General features: G+C 39.7%; 1 protein-coding gene across 3 annotated transcripts in view; it reads left to right on the top strand.

Annotated features, from left to right (window-relative positions):
• The first annotated feature begins 871 nt into the window (after positions 1 to 871).
• The window catches only part of UNC80 (unc-80 homolog, NALCN channel complex subunit), a 180,608-nt gene continuing 158,342 nt past the window's right edge, over positions 872 to 23,137 (top strand). For all 3 annotated transcript variants that reach the window (XM_037166055.2, XM_037166053.2, XM_037166054.2), the window contains exons 1-7: positions 872 to 1,048; positions 2,004 to 2,052; positions 4,706 to 4,862; positions 6,058 to 6,359; positions 11,163 to 11,286; positions 13,146 to 13,219; positions 15,934 to 16,073. In XM_037166055.2, the coding sequence (XP_037021950.2) occupies positions 957 to 1,048; positions 2,004 to 2,052; positions 4,706 to 4,862; positions 6,058 to 6,359; positions 11,163 to 11,286; positions 13,146 to 13,219; positions 15,934 to 16,073 (938 nt within the window). In that variant the 5' untranslated portion in view covers positions 872 to 956. The remainder of the gene's footprint in view (positions 1,049 to 2,003; positions 2,053 to 4,705; positions 4,863 to 6,057; positions 6,360 to 11,162; positions 11,287 to 13,145; positions 13,220 to 15,933; positions 16,074 to 23,137) is intronic.

Here is a 23,137-nt window from a genome sequence, read left to right as displayed (position 1 = left end):
GTTAAAAAATCTAACAGTGATCTACCCATAAACTACATTGGCATTTGACCGTGACAACTGAAAGAAGATGGCAGATACCAATGGATGAACAGGATCACCCAAGTGCAGTAATGGACCAGAATAAACCACACTTCCTAATGGCATGAATGAAATGTCCTTTCTCAAGTTGTAATTAACTGATACCCACAACTGGTTAGTTTCCGGACATTCCTGCTTTGGCAAAACAAGCAAGGTTCATTTCCTGTGGTTACCATTTTAAAAGTAATTCTCACATCGGTAAATTTCAAGCTTCCTTTGTCTCACCAAGCTTGCTCCCTTCCTGATTTGCACCTCTAATAATTTTCAAGTGCTCTTCCCGCTAAGCCCCGAGGGGGGACTCCTGACCTCCTTCCTGGAGGTGAGGAACAATGCCAGGCTTAGAGACTGCTCTGCGGTTCCCCGGTTCCCCAAAGCTCCTCCTCCCCAGACCTTGCTGAGGTTGGGAAACAGGACAGGGGACACTCTTTGGGGAGCAGCTCCAAGGGAAGGAAGCGAAACCTGGGAGCTGAGGAGGCTGCGAAGCATAGACCCTTTGGGCCACCCCACTGCTGCTCAGCCTGCCCCCAGCCCGCGTCTCCCGCCTCCGGGCAGGTGGGCGCGGGACGCTGTCCACAGTGGGAGGTGCTGAAAGCAAGGGGCGGGCGCGGGGAAGGAGAGGTGGGCAGCTGCTCCGAGCGCCCCCCTCCTGGCTCCGCGGCTCCGCCGGCCCTCCCCTCCTCCCGCAGCCATGTTCCACGCGAGGGGAGGGGCGGAGGAAGGGGAGAGGGACGCGAGATCAGGGCGGAGGGAGCCAGCGCTGCCTCGAGGAAGGAGGGGATGAGAGTTGGGGACAGCCACTGGGGGAGGAGGAGGAGGAGGAGGCGGCTGCAGAGGAGCCAGCGCTGAGTCCTGCAGTAGGGCTCCGGGGAGCCACCATCATGGTGAAGAGGAAGAGCTCCGAGGGCCAAGAGCAGGACAGCGGCCGCGGCATCCCCTTGCCCATCCAGACCTTCCTGTGGCGGCAGACCAGGTGAGGGGCGCAGAGGGTGCGCCGCGCCGCTCGGGCCAGCCCCGGCTGGGGGCTCTCCCCTGGGCCACCTGGGTCTTTGCCACCGCCACTAATGCCACTGATGCCGCGCCACAGCCCTGCAGCTCCTGCTCTGGGGCTGGAATGCAAGCCCTCTGCATCTGCTTAAAAGCACGCATTTAAAAATATTTCAGTGAAGTTTGACTACAGGCAGATTGGCAGTTGCTGAATAAATATAGACATTATTTAGGGGATGGGGGGCAGAGAGCCTAGGAAGAGGGGGCAGGGAACTAGGGAAGATAATTATGACTGGTTGTGCTCCTGTGTCCAATTTCCCCTTCATCTCCTGCTGTAATTCCAGCCTGGTGACCTGTTGTTTTTCTAGCTCCTGTTGGGCAAATATCTGCTATGCCCACTTGTTAACCATTCTTGCTCAGATTCAGTAAGCGTCATGTTCCTGGTTAGAGCCTGGGAAGAGAATGATTTTTGATAAGGCTTTTTATCTACCCACTTATCCCCAAAGGGCCTGAAACCTATTCCAATAAACAAGAAACAAGGTTTCCTTTATTACTACTACTACTAGTATTATTTTAGACATTTATCATATCCAAAATTAAATTCTGGGAATCGTGACCTACAAGCTATGTTCATTTTTCAGTTTTAATATGACTGCAAGCGAGTAATGCGCTACCTCTGACTACTGGGGATTTAGAATCTGATTAGGTAGAAGTCTTCAGAATAAGAGTCGATACAGAAAACAGAGATCTACATCTCTTTCATATGTGTAATTACATATATAAAAGCAAGTGTGGGCAGCGTCAAACCTGCTGGTTAACAAGCTGTAGGGAGACATGAAATTTCAGTTTCACTACATCATGGCTTACGAAAATGTCTCATAAGGATGCTTTAATAATAATTTTATTTATGTTGATAACAAATATCTCTATTAATTTTTCAGTGCATTTTTGAGGCCTAAACTGGGGAAACAATATGAAGCCTCTTGTGTGGTATGTAATATTCACCATTTAATGATTTCCATATTCTGTGTGGTATTTTCAACCCAAAGAAGAGATTAACTCATACTGGCTGTGTATGTGAATTCATTCAGCAAATACTGTTGAGCACCTTCTATGTGCCAGGCACAGTTCTAGATGGTGGGATAGAGCAGTAATCAAAACAAATACAGAGTTTGCATTCTTAGTGGGAGGAAACAGGCCACTTACAAACACGTGAAATACGTAGTAGGCCAGATAGTGATAATTACCATAGAGAAAAGTTAACCAAGGAAGGAGGTCAGGAAGCAGTAGGTGGAGGGTTCATTTTAGAGGTGGTAGAATAATACTTACCTGCTAATGTGACCCTTGGACAAAGGCTTAAAAGAAGAAAGGAAAGGATCATTAAGAGAAGATTAGAGGGAAGGCAAGTCTAAAGGACTTTTACCCAGAGTTGGGGGAGGCATAGGGCAGTAAAGAGAGGGTTGAGAGATAACAGAGAACCAGGTGGTGGAGGGCCTTGCCAGGCAAGAATAAGAAATTAAGTTTTTAATTAACAAAATTTTGACTGTTACATAGTGAAAGTTCATGAAGTCAGTATCTATGAATTCAAACAAAATAATATGTAATTTTGAACTTGTATGTCTTTTATTTGTTATACAAGTCTGAAAACAGATTATATAAAATTATTAAAATAGTGATATTAATACTGGGGTAGGCAAAGTAGGCTTACAGATGTGAGTACACAAAACAGAATGTATTCTTACTGTTTTGTTTCTTTGCATTATTTGTCTTACTATTATTGTTATTATTTTGTATCCATTCTTATGATTATTTATCTTTTAGGTGATGAAGGCTGGTAATTTAACCTACTTTTGCCCAATACTGTATTTATGCAAAATGGAGTGCCTTGTGCTAAGATTCTAAGAGAATCCCATATCCCTGCATATTCCCATTTCACAAATTGAGAACAAAAGACATGAAATTGTGAAGCAAATGGAATGGAATTTCTACAGACTTCATAAAAATTTGGAGCTCACATTGTATATATTATAACCTAAAATGGAAACCTCCCTATTTAGATACTGCCGTGAATATTTGCAAATGACTCCATAGATGACCTTCTAATAAGGGGCTCTGAGGTGTTTAATGGCCACCAACTGGGATGGAAGTTATCTGGAAAGTTAAACATGCACACATACAAACACACACATGCAAACACACACACATACTGTCTCTCACAACACACACGTGCAAACACACACTCTCACACTATCAAGCAAGACTTCCTTACATCTCCTTCTCATCAAAGTTGTCACAGACATATTTTAAAAATCTAACTTTCAGATAAGAGACTTTTAATGGAAATTGTTTTATATTGATCTAAAGTTAGAGTAGTTTGACACTTGAACCCTCTGAGCCTTTATTAAACCATGTTTACAATTATACTAGCTTAAAATAATCCCAACTTTTCCCTCTTCTTTGCAAAGATATGTCTGACATTTTTAATGTAACATGATATCAGATACCTAAGTCACATTCATAGATAAGTAGATCTAGGGATATAAGTGTCTAAATTAAAGGTTATTTTAACTAATAAAAATTACCTGAAGGCTGGGAAATTTAAAATTATTTGAATTTGCATATCCAAAGGCCTTTTTTTTTTTAAGGGCTGGATCTCTGATTTCACTCATTCACTCATGAAAAGTATTTCAGCATACTTTTCATTATGCATTTCTTTTTTTTAGTCAAACAGTAAATTGTTTCCTTTGGAGAATTCTTTATTAAGCCACATCTTTTTCTTGAGTATTCTAGTAATTCCAATAATATAGCTCAAACACTTGGGATTTGTATTATTACCACTCTAGAGCACACTTACAGAATTTTCTAGACCATTTGGGGCATTGAGTAACCATTGGATTCTGTTCATACAAGTCAAATACTTACTAAACTTATTTTATATTTTTAGCTGCACTTTCTCCAACATATACTCCTTTCCCTTAAAAAAGAAAAGAAAAACCCTGAGTTGGTCAAAATTGTTATGGAGTACTAAACTCTCTGAAAATATCCCTGCCCAGGTTAGAAAAGTTAAATCAGCAAAGCAAAAATAGCTCAATTTCCTCCTCCCACCTTCCCTTCCTTTTTCTGCCCCTTTCTTTCTTTATTCAACAGGTACATTAAGTGTCTCGATGGTTCCAGGCATTAGGCAAGGAGTGTCCTGTGCCCAGTCACTGCTGGGGACATGGAGTGACTCGGGGATTTCAAAGTCAGGTTTCTTGAAAGACTGTATCTTATTTGAAACTTGGTGAACATTGACATAAATTCTGTTCCTCAAAATGCTTTTACAAAAGACATTTCACTTTGGTATGCAGTTGTGACAGCCTCTTTGAATGACTCAGCAACATTTTATAAAATATTACATCCAAAACTTCATGAATTAAACATATTGTACTCTTTGTTAGAGGAAGCTTATTATCATGGATATGATAATCATTTAGTAATCGAAGCCATATATTTTTAATAAAACCCTGAAAACCTGACTCAGGTCCAGTAATTTCCATCTTTTAGCGTGTATAGTACCTTGATGTAATTTCTTCACCAACCAGAATCTCTGAATCCTTATTGTACGTGCTTTCTTTGTTTTTCTTTTTTCTCTTTGTACGTATAGTCCTTTGAACGAGTGTTGGTGGAAAACAAGTTGCACGGTCTCTCTCCGGCCCTCTCTGAAGCCATCCAGAGTATTTCTAGATGGGAGCTGGTGCAAGCTGCTTTGCCTCATGTCCTCCACTGCACTGCAACCCTCCTTTCAAACAGGAACAAGCTAGGTCGGTGTTCCTGTGCTGCTTATGTACAGTGCGCCACCATCCTTAGCGTTCAGCATTGGTAACACCATGTAGTGGGTACTGTCCATGTTATCTCATTTAATTCTCACCCTTCCTTCTACATTGCTACCACTGTTGTCTCCATATTACCAATGAGAGGACCTGCTCTCTTGTTTTCAAATTAATTTTACAAGTAGTACTTGAATATATTATCCTTCTAAATATTATAATATTATAGGAAAGCTGAAGATTCTTGCTCATCCAAGATGAGTTCCCAGAAGAGCTGTTCTCTTTGCCTACCTGGCTCTGAAAGTGACCAATTTCACTTTGTAGTACTGCGTGTATCTGCATGTACCTATATAAAGATTGGTTTTGTTTTTTATATGTTTTGTAGCTTTTTTTTTACCGCACACCAGTCCATCCTAGCGATCTACCCATGTTAGTGCAGTGCTGTTTTACGTCCAGTTCGCTCCCCTCTTTTGGGTCTCTGCTCAAATGTTCTTTTTGTAGAGGGTCCTTTCCTGGTCACATGGCCTAAAATCCAGTAGCTGTTATCTTCTCTTAACCATTATGCTGCCCATTTGGAAGTACGTAGTTGACCCTTGGACAATGGGCAGAGGGTTGGGGTTAGAGGGTGGTTATGTGCACACAACAGCCCCCACCCACCCCTACCTCCACTCTCATGACCCCACCCCACCCCACCCCTGACAAAAATCCAAATGTAACTGTTAACTCTATAGTCCGCTCTTGCATCTGCAGATTAAACCAACAGCAGATTGAAACAGTATTTTCCATCCTGGTTGGTAGAATCTGTGGATGCAAAATGTAAGGATAGGAAGGGTTGACTGTATTTAACAACAGCAACAAAAACTGCAACTGTAAATGGCCTTTTGCAGTTCAAGCCCATGTCCTCAAGGGTCAATGTACATGGTATCTGATTGAGGAGGTGTGAGGCACGCAGCTTCCTGTCCTGTGATGATAGCACATTGTTCTGTAGAGACTGCAGCCTGTCAGAAAGTCTGAAAACTAGACTGTGCCCTTCCATCAGTTATTGCAGGGGATATAGAGAAATTCTAGTACTTCCCAGGACATTGAACCACAGAGCAAAGCAGAGATGTTCTTCCCAGACCCCAAATTGACATCTGTTGCTCTGGTCACAGAGTTTGCCTTAACCTGGCCATGTGGTTGTCTCTTGCAGGCCACCAGGATAAACTGGGTGTCGCCGAGACAAAGCTCCTTCACACCCTGCACTGGATGCTCCTGGAGGCTCCCCAGGACTGCAACAATGAGCGGATGGGGGGCACCGACCGAGGATCCAGCTGGGGTGGCAGTAGCAGTGCCTTCATCCATCAGATTGAAAACCAGGGTTCTCCAGGACCGCCTTGCCAAAGCAGTGCTAATGATGAAGAAGAGAACAACCGAAGGAAGATATTCCAAAACTCCATGGCTACTGTGGAGCTCTTTGTCTTTCTGTTTGCTCCTCTAGTCCACAGGATCAAGGTAAGCAGAAAGGTAGCGTTAGGCCGAGGGGGAATAGAGGGGGAGTGAGGATGAGCTATTACCCTAAACTTCGTTTGGCCATCCTCATCTCACTAAAACCTCAGCTACATTTGAAGCTACCATCAGATCTTCTTGAAAATTCCAGTTGCTTTGGTGACACCGTATTCTGCCAGTTCTCCATATCTCCTTTGAGAGCCTGTCTTCTTTGGCTGGCTCTTTAACATTTGGCCTCTCCAGAAGTGCACCCTGGACCCCTTGCTCTTCCAATTCTCTCTTCTTTTTGGAAGGCCTCCTCTCCAGTTTCATTTACCATTTGTGTTCCATAGGCTGAGGTCACCTAATTCTACATCTCTAAACTGGACTCCTCTCCTGGTCTCTGAACCAGTTCGCCAACTAGCTTCTCCAGATAGAGGGTGTGAGGGCACTTGCAGATCTCACCTGAAATGAGCCCTTGTCCCAGTGTTTTGTATTTCAGGTGATGGACCCATTCACATTAACTCAAAAGTAAAGAGCTACCTTTGAACTCCCTCATTCTTATCAACACATTTCACTAATCACAGACTCTTACTCATTTTGTCTCGTAAATAGTTCTCAAATGTACCATACCTTTTCCCCCCTATTTACTGTATCAACCCAAGATTTTATCATCCCTTCCTCGGACCTCTTACTTGGGCCACATTCTACCTGGATTCACAGCCTCCAAGTTCATCTCATAAAATCCTATCTCAATACCAAAATGAGCTATTTTAAATGAACATCTGGCCATATTACCAAAACACTGAAAGTCATTTGTTGATTTTTCATTATACAGAAAGTGAAACTCCAGCTCCTTAACATGGTAACTGGGCCCTCCATGGGATTCCTGGCAACTTCTTCCCATCAGCTCCAAATGCTTGGAGTTTCCCCCAGAACATAATGTGGTTTTCTCAGGCCTATTTTCATGCTGGTCTCACCACCTGGAATTCCACCACACTTCAGCCTTCTGCCTTGGGAAGTCCTGCTTATCCTTTATAGCTGCATTCAAGGTCTACCTTCCCACCCTAATATTTTTGTAATATTCTAGACATATCTTTATTGTTTCTTTTAGTTTTTCTTTTCTTATTATCTCTTTATGTGTCTATTTCTCCCACTATATTCTGGATAGTTTTAGGGTAGGAATTACCATTGTGTTCTGGATAACTAACATAGTATCTATATTTTATACATTTTTAATTAAATTTTTTAGTATTTAATTAATGTTTGTTAAAGAAGTTAATTCACAGAAAGCAAATAGATCTATATAAGTGATTCATCCTTTTGTAAGACACTGTATGATTTAATGTATATTTTTATGATTTAAAATTATTACTAGTTCAAATATTTAACATTAAACAATAATCTGAAAATTCTGTCAAAGATATTATTCATTTTAGACCAAATTTAATTTTATCAGTGAAAAATTGAATATTTATTATACCTAAGGGATCTATGTTAAATGTGATATTTATATTTTCTTGATTTGATTATATTTCTTTATTTCTTCAATAAATATTTACTGAATGCCCACTATATGCTAGGCCTTCAGAGTCCTGGAGAAACAGCAGGGAATCAAACAAAATCTGAGCCCCAATAAGGATATATTTTTCTAAAATCCATATGTGTAAAGTAAGCAATTTTAAAGTGGAATTGAAAATCATAGTTGTTCAAGTATATCTTTCTAAGCTACTAGTAAGCACATGTAGAATCGCTTCATACCATCACAGAAACAGGTGTTCAGGGCAAGCAAGAAAAGCATCTGAAATGTGGGGATGTTGAGTCTACCAGTGTTTACACCCTCTGGGTTTTCTCGAGACCTTTGAAGACCACTTGCCCCATAGCTGTTGAGTGACAAAGAGTACCTTCTCTAGCTAGGAGTGTCTGGTCATGTTTGTATACATAGCATTGGGTGACCCATTAAACAGGACTCTAGCAGAGGAATTAGGGTCTCCGAGGTTATAGATTCGGCCAAGTTAAGAGATCTTACAAAGGAAAACAAGAGAAGGCCATAGGTTCTGCAGGTATTCAGGTCTGAAGAGAGATTGGATTTTCTGGTGTTATTTAGGGAACGTAAAATTAATCAAGTATGATCCTCCAGGAGAAATGTGTAATTGAAGGAGATCTCAACTTGTCTTCAAGACACAGGCAACCTAGTTGGGAGTATCTCAAATAAAACAAAATAACGAGAGTAACCATCCGTGAGTGCTAAGTGTCACAAGAGGTTAAAGGCCAGGATTCACTATAAGAGCTCACTTACTGCTGCAATGTCCATGGGATTCCGTATGTGTCAAGATTACTTATGAGAAACATGGAAAATGACTGAGCTCAAAAACTACAAAATCACTGAAACCAGGTCATTTGAGATTCAGTGTCCTGCATTTCTGGAGACAAATCTGATAAGCTTCGCTAACTATTCTCTGCTTGCTGGGTTTAATACCACATGTAATGCTGTGCAGCCTTTCCCATGTCATTTCAAGGGAAGTGAGGTTACTCTCCCCTTAAGGCCAGACCTTCCCATCAAGCTGTTTACTCAGTATCTCTAGGTGAATGCCTAACAGGCATATTGAATCTAATATGTCTAAAGTGAAACTCCTGACATCCCCAAACCTGCTCCTGTTTTATCTTTCCCATCTTTATCAATGACAAAGCCAAAATTATTTCACACCTTTTTTCTCTTACACTCTACTCCTGGTCAGTAAGCTCTATCCTCAAAATGTGTCCAGAATCTACCCCTTCTCATTTTGACCTCTACTGACATCCTAGTCTAATCATCTTTCCCCTAGATAATAACACAGCTTCCTAAATATTCTCTCTTTCCATTCATACCCCTAACTCTCAATACCCTGAGTGATCCTATCAAAACTTACATCCAATCATGTCAGTTCACGACTCTGAATCCTCTGGTGGCTTCCCATCTCACCCAGCCATTGCTAAAGTTCTCAGTATGATCTATCATACCCTGTATTATTTGGAACTCAATAACTCCTCTGAATATATTTTTTCTACTGTTCTGTCATTCACTTGACGACTCCTGGCTATTTCTTGACACATGAGATGTGCTTAGAACCTTGCCCCTGCTGATCCCTTTTCACATAAAGCTTTTTTTTTTTTTTTTTGAAATATCTGCATGGCCGCTCCTTCAGATCCTTTCTCAAAAGTTACTGTTATAATAAGGCCTTCCCTGGCCATCCTGTCTAAAATAGAAATACTTTGTCTGATATACCTCTTTACCTACTTTATTCTCCTTTACACTAGGAGAAGCAGGGATTTTTCAAAATTGTTACTGAATTTATTGGGGTAACATTAGTTAATAACATTATACAGGTTTCAGGTGTATATCTCTATAACACATCATCTGTATATTGTATTGTGCGTTCACCACCCCAAGTCAAGTCTCCTTTCAGAACAGGGATTGTTGTATGTTTTGCTCACTGATATATCCCAGAATCTAGAATGGTAACAGGTACATAGTAGGTAGTTTTACATACTTGCACAATGAACGTGCTTCTGCAGGGAGTCCTAGAGGGTTTCCTATTGTGGGCATTGAGGTGGTGCCCAGATCCCAATGGCCAGCCCACATGGGGATTTATTCAGGGATTTACCCAGCTTTTCCAGTTGAAGCTTCTTTTGATCCTGAGCTACAGTGATTCACCATTTGCAGAATCACTTTACTTTTTTTTTCCAGTTTCTTCCCAGCTCCTATCTTTTTAGATCAGTGGTTTGTCCAACCATGGCTACATGTGAGAGTCACCAGGGGGATCTTTAGAAAACCTCACAAGGCCTCTAATTTAATTGGTCTGGGTAGGGGAGGAAGTGGGACCTGGGCCTCCTGTGTTTTAAAATCTCCCCAGGCGATTATCATATGTAAGCCGGAATTATCCATCACCGCCATAAGTGAGTACCTGGGTCATCAGCTGTGTTCATTAATCTCCTGTCTCATTCTCTGCTTCCAGCTCTATGGTGTTTTGAGAGGCTGAGTTGTTTAACATGTAATCTAAGAATGTCATATATCTGTACTTATACAATAGGAGAATGTATCTTAAACACAGTCTCTCAAAATGATGTGATGATGAAACACAGAATGTGCTCCCTGCACAAGACCTTAAATGGTAGAAAAACTGAATGAGTTTGGGTTGTAAAGTCAGTGCAGTTCAGCAAGTAGTGTGCACCCAATTCTCAATGTTGTGTTAAACATTATGATTGTGATGGGGGATGTGGAGGAGGGAAAGTGGCTGCTGTATCCCTGCCCTCAAGGAGTTGAAGACTGTTGAAAAGGCAACATTACAAAATAATACACTAGGAAGGGTCTAAATATGTATTATTCCTGATCCTGTGAAGTGCAAGAACAAGAGATGGATTGGAGAATAGAAAGCCAAATAGCCAGCATCTGAGGATATTAACTTATGAGGAAGAAAGAAGGACAATTAAATAATTAAAGGAAATAATAAGGACTACTACAAGGAAGGAGGTCTGCTAAGACTTGAAATAAACTCTAAGACTCTGTTACTGCTGACACAAAACAATAATTTCTGTGTTTTGTGCTTTGCACACAGCCGAATTTTAATTGAATATTAATGTTACCTAAAGCAGACTACTGTGATTTCTGTAGTAATTGCGACGATAACCTAGGGCTATTGGTTCACCCTGGAAAAACTCATTTGCTTGATGAAAGAAGATCTGGAAAGTCAACCCATTTTGAAAATGAGTGATGTTAATCCTTGCATTGACTGACCCTTCCAAGCGGTTCTTAGAGGCCACTTTGTGGACATAGATCTTCTCTCCCCGCAGGAATCTGACCTCACGTTCCGACTGGCCAGTGGGCTTGTCATATGGCAGCCCATGTGGGAGCACAGGCAGCCCGAAGTCTCTGGCTTCACGGCACTGGTGAAGCCCATCAGGAACATCATCACAGGTTCGTGACTCGGACACCCCATGAGATGGTCTCAGCAGACTCCCTTACATGCAGGAATGAGGTGAAGGGCGAATTTGCCCTTAGAGAGGCCAAGAGAAAGAAAACTTCTCCAGGGCGTTAGCTCGGTGTTCCAAGTACAGGAGTCACTCGCATGACAAGCCTTTCCAAACCAAGGGCACATGCTGTGACTTTACATAAGTCATTTCAACTTCCTCTGTGACTTAACACAACCTTGCAAGGACATAATATGTTCAGGAATTTTGTAAACTAGGAATTCCATGTTATTCATGTGCATGATAGGTTGTTTATAATCATATACCATGCTTACTACAGTCATTCAAAAGGAAGATGAAATTTTTTGTATAGTAAAGGTAGACTAACCCCCAAACTTATATGAATGAAATACATTAGCTATGGAAATAAACTATAAAGTCAAGACTAAACCTTGGTGGTTTAAACATCAGAAAACTAAATAAGTTAAAGTGTCATAGCCAGAGTGGTCTACTTCAGATTCCACGGCTGGAATGAGGTTAACTTCATTTGATTAAAACAATCTGAGAGCGAAGACACATGTGTGAGGTTAAAAAACTGAAAATCCGAAGACAACTTTGGGGGAGGACCGAATGTGGAAGGCGGGGGGTGGGTAGGGCAGAGGAGAGTAATGGGGGGAAGATAGGGACAAGTGTAATTGAACAATAAAAAAATTTAAAAAACTGAAAACTGTAAAGAAGACATAAGAAAAATAAAATATGCTATAATAAACAAAGCTATTACTGAGAAAACCATATCTTTATGTTTATTAAAGAAAAACATTTTCTTCATTTATTTGAAGACTTATCAGTTCTATAAATGTAGAAATCCCTTCCAGTTAAGGTTCTCTCTCTCCTTCTTTTCTCCCCGCCCCATCCCCTCTCGCTGTCTCTCCTCGTGCCTGAACTCTAATTTAACACATGCACAAAAACTATTAAGAATTCATGTCCAGGTGAATAGCACCTGAGCTATTTGCTTTACCCTCTCTTTGCTTCTTTTTTTATTGTTCAAATACATTTGTCTCCATCCCCCCCCCACCCCCGCCCCAGCCATCCCCACCTCTCACCCTTTGCTTTGGAATCATAGCCAGAGTGGGTTCCTTTCCCACCTTCCTGACCCCCGTGGACTTAAAATGGTATCCAGCATCTGAGGGAAATGGAACTCAGCTGAGACAACATGGCCAGAAGGGAAAGCAATGCACCTGGTTTACACTCCCCCTGGTCTCTTGCTTTGTGCAGTTGGTAAATCACTTTCCTCTCTGCACCAGATTACTCATAATTTGAATGGAGCACAGCTTCCCACTATTCTCCGTCATTAGGTAAAAACGTAACTGGTCTGAATCTTACTTCAGGGGCAGCTTTTTGTGGTCACTAGAACACAGACCCTGCAACCAGATAACCTGGGCTGGGACCTTATTCCAGGGTCCAGTGACCTCGAGCAAGTTAAACTTGCTGTGCCTTGTGTCTTCATCTGTAATATGGGTCTAAAAATGTACCATATGTTACTATACCACTACTTTAAGGGTTAAATAAATTGATATATAACACTTATAACGAGTTGGTAGATGTTAAGTACCATGTGTTAACTATTATTGTTTTTAGTATTGCCAACTTTTTAGTGCTTAACCTAGTGAGTCAGACTGAATAGATGAAGAGATTTAGATTAATGATTTAGAAATGCTAAGATTTTTAAATTGATTATGTGATTTCTCTTATAACATGTTATTACATGTCTTTTTTTGAAGTGATAATGAACTGTTAGAATAAGTTTTTATTTGAAAATAAAATGAACTTATAAATTTTGTGATAGAATTTCTTCCATCTGTGCAGCTAAGAGAAGCTCTCCTATTAACAGCCGGAGTCAGACCTGTGAATCGCCAAATCAGGACACAAGGCACGGAGAGGTGAGTTTATTTTTATCACGAGAGGAAAGGGGGCAGCCATTCCTTGGATGTAGTGTAGTGTGAGGGTAACACCTAAGTTCTATAATGATGCAACTTAGTTTCAATGCCGGCTCCTCCATGTGAAACTTTAAATAGCCTCAGGTTTTCCATCTGTCAATGTGGAAAATAACTGCATGCACTCCCCAGAAATGTGAGTGGGGTGCTGAAACAAGGCAGTGTACAACTCTTGGTTTATCTCAATGGATGTCGTGTAGCATTAAATGTTAGCTATCATTATTCATCCCAGGTTAACTAAAGTATTATCTTGTTCTCAGTCAATTATTGAATCCCCTAATATGTATTGGGCAACTTGAAAATGGGTACAATAGCAGGTACAGGTAGGTAGGAGAGAGTAGAAGAGTCCTAAGATACCATCCTACCCTTAAAGAATCCAAAAGTTTAATGAGAAATTAAGACTAATAATACCCATAAAACAGAAGATGCACAATAAAACAATATAATTCAAAGCAAATTTGTCATTCACTATTTGGTCTGAAAAAAAGAAATGAAGGCAAGAATCATTCAAAGCTACTTCCACCAACTTAGCTTATGTTCATATGACCTGCCTTCACTTCCAATTTGACATGCATAAAATAGAACTTGCTGGCTTCCATCAAAGTGGGATCCCCTTTTCAAATGATGGAGTATTACTGCTAGGACTGTCATCATCCTTTATACCCTCCAAACTGGAGATCTCCAAGTCCCATGATATCCACTACTTACTGAGTAATTGCTAAATACAGATGCTGTGATTTAGATGCCATATTTATCTAATTTAAGACGTGAGATTTCGCTTTTAACATCTTTGAAATTGAGTGTACTTGATGATCTTTAGCTTCTTACAATCTCCCTGCTTGATGGCACTCTTGATATAGTTGTCATTGTTGTGCAGCAAGAATGTGGTCATTTCCAGCATCTGAATTTGAAGAATCAGGGTTAGTGCCATTAGAAGAATATGTCAGAGGGAATAATGGAGCACTCTTTTACACACTCTTCATATAGAGAAAGTCGTTCTACAAAAAACATATATCAACCACTCTGAGTTGAAATTTCTAAATTTAAAAAAATGTTAGAAATACCTACCCAATTTATCACACTTGTATTTTCCTTTTGACGCTTACATAGGATGGATATATAATTAAAAGCTATGCCTAATATGTCTGAGGTAGCCCCTTTAATAAGTATAACATAAAAAGTCCTCACTAATAAGATCCTGTTTTTTTCTTATTTTCCTTTTTTTCAAGTAAAATCTTTGTTTTATTATATTTCATGCTGTTACAGTTGTCCCATTTTTTTCCTCCTTTGCCCCCCTCCACCCAGTTCACCTCCCACTTCCATAGTCAATTCCCACACCATTGTCCATGTCCATGGGTACTTCATGTTGTTCTTTAACAGATCCCTTCACCTTCTTTCAGTCAGTCTCCACCTCCCTCCTTCATTCTTATGGCTGACAGTCTGTTCTGTGTATCCATGCCTCTGGTTCTATTTTGCTCATTAGTTAATTTTGTTCCTTATATTCCTCTTATAAGTGAGATCGTATGGTTTTTGTCTTTCACCAACTGGCTTATTTCACTGTTTGTTTTCTTAATTGAACATAAAATAATGGCATATCATAACTCATCACATCTTAGATACAATGAAATACATAAACATCATATTTCATTCTCCTCAATTCTCTTGATTTGTTTTTTTTGCCGAGAAATCATACATGTACTTTCTTTTTTGTTTTGTAGCTCAGATGTGCTCTTTAGTCTCTATACTTGCTTCTACTCTTCAAATCCAGGCCCTTATAACTAGATTGCAGCTTGAACCACCTAGTTGAATTTTCTACCTTTAGTCTCTTCTGCTTCACATAAATATCAGTTAATAATACCTGACTAATATTCCTAATAATGCATCATTTATTAACTAATTTTCCTATGCATCATTTATTAACTCACCATTCTACAGAGGATTATTGTTGATATATGCAAGGTGTTATCCTTTCATCATATCCCTTCCAACTTAGGAACCTATAGTAGACCCATCACCTCAGGACCAAACTCCTCTCCCTGGTTCTCTGTGCCTTCTGCCACCTGGCATCACTCTTCTTAGTGACCCTGGTTACCCCTTCCATTAGTTAAGCACTGTGCCCAATATACAGAGCATGCAGTTTTAGCCTCTGACTCCCCGCTTATGATAAAGGTCATTTTATCCAATTGGAAAAACATATATTACATCCCTGCTCTGACGAGTGAGGGAAAAACCTGAACTTTGCACTCCATTTTCTCTTCTGGTTTCTATTTGATCAGCTCTTACTAACCTGTTGCTTGGTTTCAAGCCTCATGAGTCCATTTGGTCCACTTCAGTACTGACATATCTTTGATGAATTGTTGACTTGTCACTCTTCTCCTACGGGTACTGGATATGGGAGTGAAAAGGAGCTGAATCGAGGGAGAAATGAAATAAAGTCTATGAAACTCCCTAGCCTAGTGCTTATTAGAATGACACCTGTGCTTTCTTGAAGTCTGTTTCCACTCTCTGTTAGATGAAGGCAAAATTCCTTGGTCTGTGACATTATAATTAGCTATGCTGTAATTTTTGAATTAAAAAAAATGATGTATGTAATATGACAGCTGATTCTAGAAGATATATCTGAAGAAAAGAAATGAATCTGTTTTCTCCACCTCCAAAAGGGACTCCAGGTGGTCTGTGAAACATTTCAGTCAGATTCCATCTCGCCCAAGACCACCATTTCAGGCTGCCACCGAGGCAACTCCTTTGATGGAAGTCTGTCCTCCCAAACTTCCCAGGAAAGAGGTCCATCACATTCCAGGTACCTGATGTTGAAAGCAAAACTGTATCCCTAGTCACTAAAAACTAAAAATGCATTTTCAGTTTCTCGTATAGTCTCTACTTTTTAGACTGTGAATGTGCCTGCTGTATATATACTCTTGGTCAGGGTATAGTTACATTAATAATTCCAGAAGAGTGTTCAGAATGGCTCCCATTTAAACAAACTGGAGTGGAGGTGGGAAGACATGTCTGATTTAATGATATATCTGGATTAGATAATATTTTAAATATTTAAATGCAGAAAGTCAAGTGATCCCTACTCATCAAAAGGATCTGCTTTAATGTTTGAAAATACTTTATACCAGGAAATCATTGTATTAAAGGGTACTGTCCAAAAGTACTCACAGGGAACTGAGAAGTGTGCTTTTTGTAAACATTTCAATTCTGCCCCTTGTTAGCATGCGCACATGGTGAATTTGGTTACAAATGCTGACAGGAGGGAAGCCTGGATTCACAAGGTTTGCCTTTGTACCTGATCAAAAGATCCACCCCCTGGGTGAGAAACCCCGAGACCATTTGTACGTCCCTGTTTTCAAATGAGGTTACTCTCTAGTGGATATTATTTTAAAAGGACGTATTTTAAAATAGTTTCATTGAGGTATAACTTACATACTATAAAATTTACCCATTTAAGTGTGCAATTTAGTGATTTTTAGCACAATTTAGAATTATGCAACTTTCACAGTGATCCAGTTTTAGAACATTTCTACTATCCAAAAATATCCCTTGTGCACATTTTCTGGTACTCCCATCCCCACACCCTACTTAAGATGATTCCTCAATATACTTTCTGCTTCTCTATAGTTACACTTCTGGACATTTCAAATAAATGGAGTCAAACTGTATATGGTCTTTTGCATCTGTCTTCCTTCATTTAGCATAATATCTCAGAGTTTCATCCACATCATAGCATGTACAAATATGTCATTCCTTTTTATTGCTGAAAAGTAGTCTTTTGTATGGATATATTTGTTTATCCATTTCAACAGCTAAAAGATATTTAGGTTGTGTTGACTTTTTGAATAATGCTGCTAGGAACATTCACATACAAGTCTTTGGGAGGCCATGTGTTTTCAGTTCTGTTGGGTAGATTCCTAGGAATCTCAGTCCTGCTGGGCGGTATGGTCAATTTCTGTTTAGTTTTTAAAGAAATTGCCAGTTTTCCAAAATGGCTGTACCATTTTGTATTCCCATAAAAAAGGAACGAGTTCATCTTTTCTCTTTATCTTTGGCAGTCACTCTACTGGGTATAAAGTGTCAACTGATTATGGTTTTAATTTATATTGCCCTAATGAGTAATGATGTTAAAAATATTTTATGTGCTTCTTAGCTCTTTGAGCATCTATAGTGAAATGTCTGTTCACATTTTCTGCTTAAGTTTTAACTGAGTTGTTTGTCTTTTTGAATTGTAAGAGTTCTCATATTTTCTGGATAATATTCTTTATCAAAAAAAGATGATTCACAAATACTTTCTCTCAGTATTAGCTTGTCTTGTTATTTGGTAATTTTTAAATCTACCTTTATCTCACACCAAACCAGGCTACATGGATGTAGTATTTTTAAAGATTTCTTAGAATTGTTGAAAGCATAGACCCATATGAAAATAATTTCTTTTTAACCAATATACTACTACTATATAGTACTTTCAAAAATAACATGTAAATAGTTGTTTATCTTTGTGTCTTCATTTTGAAATTCAAAAGCAAGTGAGTCAGTTGAATGAACTTGTGCTGGTTAAAAATGTGAATTTTTGACAGCAACTTTAGTTGTGAAAGCAGATGGTTTGTGTTTATTCACATGATTTACAGTACCTGATCAATGGTGGTGATGAACACTTAAAATCATTTTTAATGTGGAGGGAACCCATGAGCATAACCAATCCAGTCTGATGCACTAACAACATTTTAACCACTTCAGCACTTTCAGCAATGAGGAATTTAGTATTCTCATTTGAAGCTCATTTCCTTTTTAGACGGCAGTATTTAGTGGAATGTCCTTATAGCTGACCAAATTTAGCTTTTCTGTAGCTTCTGTTTGTTGTATTAGTTTTCTACCGGTGTGTAACAAATTACGACTTACTGGCTTAAAGAAACACACGTTTATTATTTTACAGCTTTTGTATGCCAGGAATCCAGATACAATTCATCTGTGTTTTATGCTTCAGGGTCTTACCAGGCAGATGTCAGGATGGGCTGCAGTCTCATCATAGGCTTGATTGTGGAAGATCTGCTTATAAGCACCTTCAGGTTATTGGCAGGATTCATCTCCTTGTGGTTACATGACTGAGGTCCCTGTTTTGTTGCTGGCTATGGTCTGGTGGTTGCTCTCACTTCCTACAGAGCATCCACAGTTCATTGCCATGTAGATCTCTTTATAAGCCAACTCACAACATGGCAGCTTATTCTTCAACACCAGTAAGGGAGAGAAATTCTAATTTCAGTCTGCTAATGCAGAGTCTTTATACTAGTATATGACCTCAGGAGTGACATCTCACCACCTTTGTCATATAAAATAAGCTAATTGCAAGAGTGGCATCTTGTCATCTTTGCCACATTTTACTGGTTTTAAGAAAGTCACAGGTCCTACGCTTAAGGAAGAGAAGAAAGGGCATTATAAAGGATGTGACCACAGTCAGGTGGGAACCAGAGGTCCACCACAGGTGTGTCCACCACAGCCTTTTTGAAGAGGTACAGACGTTTCCCATAGTATTGTAGCTTTTCCACTTATTCAGATGTAGCTCTCATGATGGCCCCTCCATACACACAGATACCAAGACTCCCATTTTATTTTGTGACAATAATAACTTACTAACAAAGACACAATTCAGTCAGGTTTGGGAAAAAGGAAGTTACTTAGGACACAGGCTAAAAAGAATAACAATAGGAGCTACCTTTTATTGGAAATTTTTAATGTGTCAAAAACAGAACTAAGGTCTTTATAATTATAGCATTATCTAATGCTATAGATAGCATTAGAATTTAAATGCTATAGATAGCTTTTTAATTTATTTACTCATTCTGGTCTTTTAAGTTTCTTCTAGACACTGATAGCATATAGATAGCATTAGAATTAAAATGCTATAGGTAGCATTTTAATTTATTTACTCATTTCTGGTCTTTGAAGTTTCTTCTAGACACTGAGATTGCAGCAATGTCAAAATTCTTGTGCTCAAAGAGCTCATTTTCTAAAAAGGTATAATTATATTCAGGTTGCTCTTAGACTATGAAGGCAAAAAGCAAAGCAACAGGATGGGAGGTGGGCTGTATTTCAGAGAACTGAATAATATGAAGAAGGCAGCCTCAGGAAGATCTGGGATGAGCATTCTGGGCAGAGGGAACAAGTCTAAAGGCTCCAAAGTGGGAATATCTCAGTGTGTTTTGGGAACAGCAAGAAGGCCACTGTTACAAGAGAGTGTTGAACAAAGGGGTAAGTTGTAGAGAATCAGAGATGTTGTGAAGGGTAAGATTATGTAGGAGCTGAGAAGATATGGTAAGAAGTCCGGATATCATTCCCTATGTGATAAGAAGCCATTGGGGTTATCTGAGCTATTGAGTGCCATTATACTGAATTATACTTCTTAAACACTCCAGATGATTTATGGAAAATAGACTCAGGAAGCGAAAGTCGATTCAGAGACCAGTTAGGAAACTAATGATCCAGTTGTGAGAGACTCTGACTTGGTTAGAGTGTTGGTAGTACAGGCTGTGGAAAGGCTGGGACTTGGGGTACACTTTGGGGGTGAAGCTGACATGACTGGATGTGGCGAGTGAGAAAAAGAAAGAAGCCAAGCAATATGCAGGTGTTTGGCTTGAGCAACTGGGTGAATGGCAATAAATTTATGGGATAAGGAAGGCAGAGAAAAAGCATATATAAAATATTGTGGATTTCCTACCTCCATCTATCCCCAAGACTGCCACCATTAATCAAGCCACTCATCACCTCCTGCCTATGGTGCTGCAAGAATCCACTTATTAGTCTCCTCTTATGCACTCTTGCCATTGTCCAAGAGAAAACATACACACTTGTGGAAAATATTAGTCCTGCTACTCCTTCACTTTCACTCTTTTAATGGGTGTTCATTGCTATCAAGATAAAAATTGAAATCCTTGATATCCCCCTCTAGGCCCACATCATCTGGATGCTATCTAGTTCTCTAGTCTAATGCTGTGCCACTCCCCACAGCCCAGTCCCTGAACTCCAACTTTTGTGAGACCTTCCTATGCACTAAACTTCACCTCAGCTCTGAGATTTAGAGTAGGTTAATCCGTGTGCCTGAGTTGTTCCCCCATTTATCCTCACTTAACCAACTTCTTATCCTTCAAGACTCAATTTAAATATCATTTCCTTACTCCCTAGAGAAGTTTTGACAGATCAACCATATTAAACATTGTCATGGAACTCCTTGTTTTCTCTTATGGCACAAATAGCAATCATAATTTAAATACTTATGTGCTTATTTGTCCAATAGCTATTGTTTTCTCTAGGCTGTAAAATCCAAGGAAGAGGGATAAGTTCTTTTTTACTCCCTCCTTTATCTCTAGTGCTTGATATAGGGCCCTTAAGAAAAGGTATTGAATAAATAAATGAGTTTAATTTTCACAACAGCCTGAGAAGAGACATTATTCCTTCTTTAAAGATGAGGAACTGAGCCCTGGCCAGGTGGCTTAGTTGGTTGGAGCATCAACCTGCACACCAAAAGGTTGTGAGTTTGATTCCTGATCAGGGCACATACCTAAGGTTGCAGGTTCAATCCTTGATCTGGGTGCATATAGGAGGCAATCTATTAATGTTTCTCACATCAATGTTTCTCTCTCTCTCTCTTTCTTTCCCTGGAATCAATGGATATATCCTCAAGTGAGGGGGGAAAAGATGAAGAACTGAAGCGTAGGGATTAAATGAGGTGCTTAAGGACACACAGCTAACAAGTGGAAGAGCTAAATTTGAGCCCAGTCTAGCCAATTCCATGGTCCACACCCTTCACTACTCCCACATGAGAAATTAGATCTTTAGAAAGAAAATAGTTGACTTTTTCTAGCAACCTATCCATCTCCTAAATTATGTTTTAATAGAACCCTCTTTTCTCTTTGGTACCTCATTAAAAAAAGGAAAGTTTTCCCCTGATCTCTCCCAATAAGTCTGCAGCTCGGCCCTTACTTAGACCTTGTCTAATTGGATCTGGTAGCATCACTACTGTTTTGACGCTACCTCCCCTGACTTTTCTCATATTACCTGTTATGGTTTTTGTTGTTTGTCTGTTTTTCCTTACCTCCATAACTGACCCTTCCCAGACTTTCTTTAGCTTCTCTTTCATGGCCCTCCTCTATTGTTGGTATTTTCCTCTCCTTCCACACTCTCCCACTGAGTGATCTCATTCACTGCCATAGTTTAAAACACTAGCTATATGTTGAGGACTCTCAAAACTTTATATTCAATCTAAATAACTTTTGATTTCTATACCTATGTAATTAAGACAGTGATAGACGCTTCTTCCTGTACCTCATAGGCACTTCAAATTCAGCCTCTCTAAAATCAAGTGCATTCTTCAATATTCCTTATCTCAGTAGATGGTATCACATTGTCTGGTCTATACATACAGATAAGTTTATTATTTTGCACATCCTGCATCTTCTTCCACTGGTTATATGTTTTGCATTTTACTGAAATACATGATTGCTCCTGTTGAAAGTCTAGTTGTGATGACTCTGGAGTATCTCAGGTAAGATGATCCTTTGTTAGGATAAACAAAAGGGGATATGGAAGCCTATTATACCTCTTTTCCCTGCCAAAATCTACGCATCACTCAAGGTGCGCATCACTAAAGGGCACATCCTCTCTATGAAGCCTTTTATGACCCTCTCTTCATGCTCGCTTACCATTTTGTTAGAACTTTGAGTTACCATATATATGATTCTGCAGTGTATTGTATTTAATTATTATGTGTTAATCTGTCAAACTGGAGTATAAACTCCTTGAGAATAGACCGCTTATTTTATTTGTTCTGTGCTCTTCACTACAAAGCCATTTCTTAATTTAAGCAGTATTTCCCATCTGGAAGGGCTGGGAATTTTTAAAATCATTAAGTCCCAGCTCATTAGTTTTAATAGATATTTGTTTAGTTCACATATCTTCTTTCTCAACTTACAGTAAGTAGCAAGAAGAAATCAGAAGGCATCTTCAACACTTTCCCTATAAACCTTCTTGGTTAGGTCCCCTAGTTTGTTAAACACATTTAACTTTCCCCATCATAGCAGGCAGCCTTCTGCTACTACAAACAAGGATCCTCCCTCTTCCAGTTTCTAGTAACATGCTTCGCACTTTCTGTAAGCCTTCATCTGTAGCCTCCTCAAAGTTCAGACTTACCCTAGCAATTCGTGCAAGGCAATTTATGCTTTTATGGTTTAACACACTTCAGAGTCTTTACAGCCTCTGCCTACTGGCTGGTTCCAAAACCATTTCCAAAATTTAAGGTTTTATTTTGGTGCCACAATCTGTATTAGCTATCAATTGCTGTATAACAAATTACCCCCAATCTTAGCAGTGTAAAACAAATGAAATTTATTGCCTCAAATAGTTTCTGAGGATCACAAACCCAGAAGCAGCTTAGGTAAGTGGTTGTGGCTCAGGGTTTTTCAAGACATTGCCTCTGGCTAAAGTCATCTAAAGCCCTTACTGGGCTGAAGACCACTTTCCAGCTCACCTAGGAGCAGAAGCTTCAGTTCTTCCCCATCGGGGCCTCACCATAGGGCTGCTCATGACACTACTGATTTTCTCCAAAGCACATTATTCCAGAGGGAAAGGTTGGACCAAGAGAAATGCTTTAGTGGCTTTTATAGCCTGATACCAAAGAGGCATGACATCACTTTTGCTGTACTCTATGGATTGCACTGAACCACCTGGTAAAGAGTGAGAGGGGACCACATGAAGGTGTGACTCCCAACAGGCAGAGACCATTGGGGCCTGTTTTAGAGGCTGGCCACACCAAGAATAATCATAATGTCACCATCATCTTATTTATTACTATTATTATGACTATCTGTACATCTT

The sequence above is a fragment of the Artibeus jamaicensis genome, unplaced genomic scaffold, assembly GCF_021234435.1.
Source record: "Artibeus jamaicensis isolate MK-2021 breed Jamaican fruit bat unplaced genomic scaffold, CSHL_Jam_final contig_1015, whole genome shotgun sequence".
Taxonomy (NCBI): domain Eukaryota; kingdom Metazoa; phylum Chordata; class Mammalia; order Chiroptera; family Phyllostomidae; genus Artibeus; species Artibeus jamaicensis.
Note: the sequence above shows the minus strand (reverse complement) of the source record. Positions and strands in the feature narration are given on the sequence as shown.